Source organism: Protobothrops mucrosquamatus, unplaced genomic scaffold, assembly GCF_001527695.2.
Source record: "Protobothrops mucrosquamatus isolate PMUCROS unplaced genomic scaffold, P.Mucros_1.0 scaffold3268, whole genome shotgun sequence".
Lineage (NCBI taxonomy): Eukaryota > Metazoa > Chordata > Lepidosauria > Squamata > Viperidae > Protobothrops > Protobothrops mucrosquamatus.
The window spans coordinates 75,481-76,004 of NW_015389260.1; the positions used below are offsets into that span (position 1 = coordinate 75,481).

At 46.4% G+C, this 524-nt stretch overlaps 1 protein-coding gene across 1 annotated transcript in view; it reads left to right on the forward strand.

The window, feature by feature from the left end:
• Positions 1-197, forward strand: part of LOC107297376 (zinc transporter ZIP4-like) — a 32,960-nt gene extending 32,763 nt beyond the window's left edge. The window contains exon 12 of the mRNA XM_029286299.1: positions 81-197. Within this exon, the coding sequence (XP_029142132.1) occupies positions 81-197 (117 nt within the window). The remainder of the gene's footprint in view (positions 1-80) is intronic.
• Positions 198-524: the final 327 nt, after the last annotated feature.

The window sequence follows — 524 nt, forward strand, 5'->3', positions numbered from 1 at the left end:
CCCCCCCCCCTTTCAAGATACTTAAAAGACACAGGAATCTGGGCCAAACGACACTCCTTCAAATCCTCCTTTTCCTTCAGACTCTCCTTCCAGGGCAGCTTTTCACCAGGGGCCAGTGGACAAGTGAAAATAAGACCCCCCTTTTCAATTCATCCAGACGCCTGGAGTGTGGAAAGCCCTGCAGCCAGATCATTTGAATTCATCGCATTTGATGGGCGCTCTATTGCAAACAGAATTATGCAGGGGAAGGGAATGACTTTCCTATCAAAAACAACAACAACAACAACAACAACAACAACACTGCTTATGCCCACTGGGTATACCTGCTAGGTATAATATAATATACCTAGGGAAGTAAATTTGTTTAATCTAATAAAGAGAAGGACGAGGGGGGACAGGATAGGAGTGTTCCAATATTTGGGGGGCTGCCCCAAAGAAGAAGAGGGGGTCAAGCTCTTCTCCAAAGCACCCGAAGAAGGCAGGACAAGAAGCAACGGATGGAAACTCATGAAGAACCAAGCTAG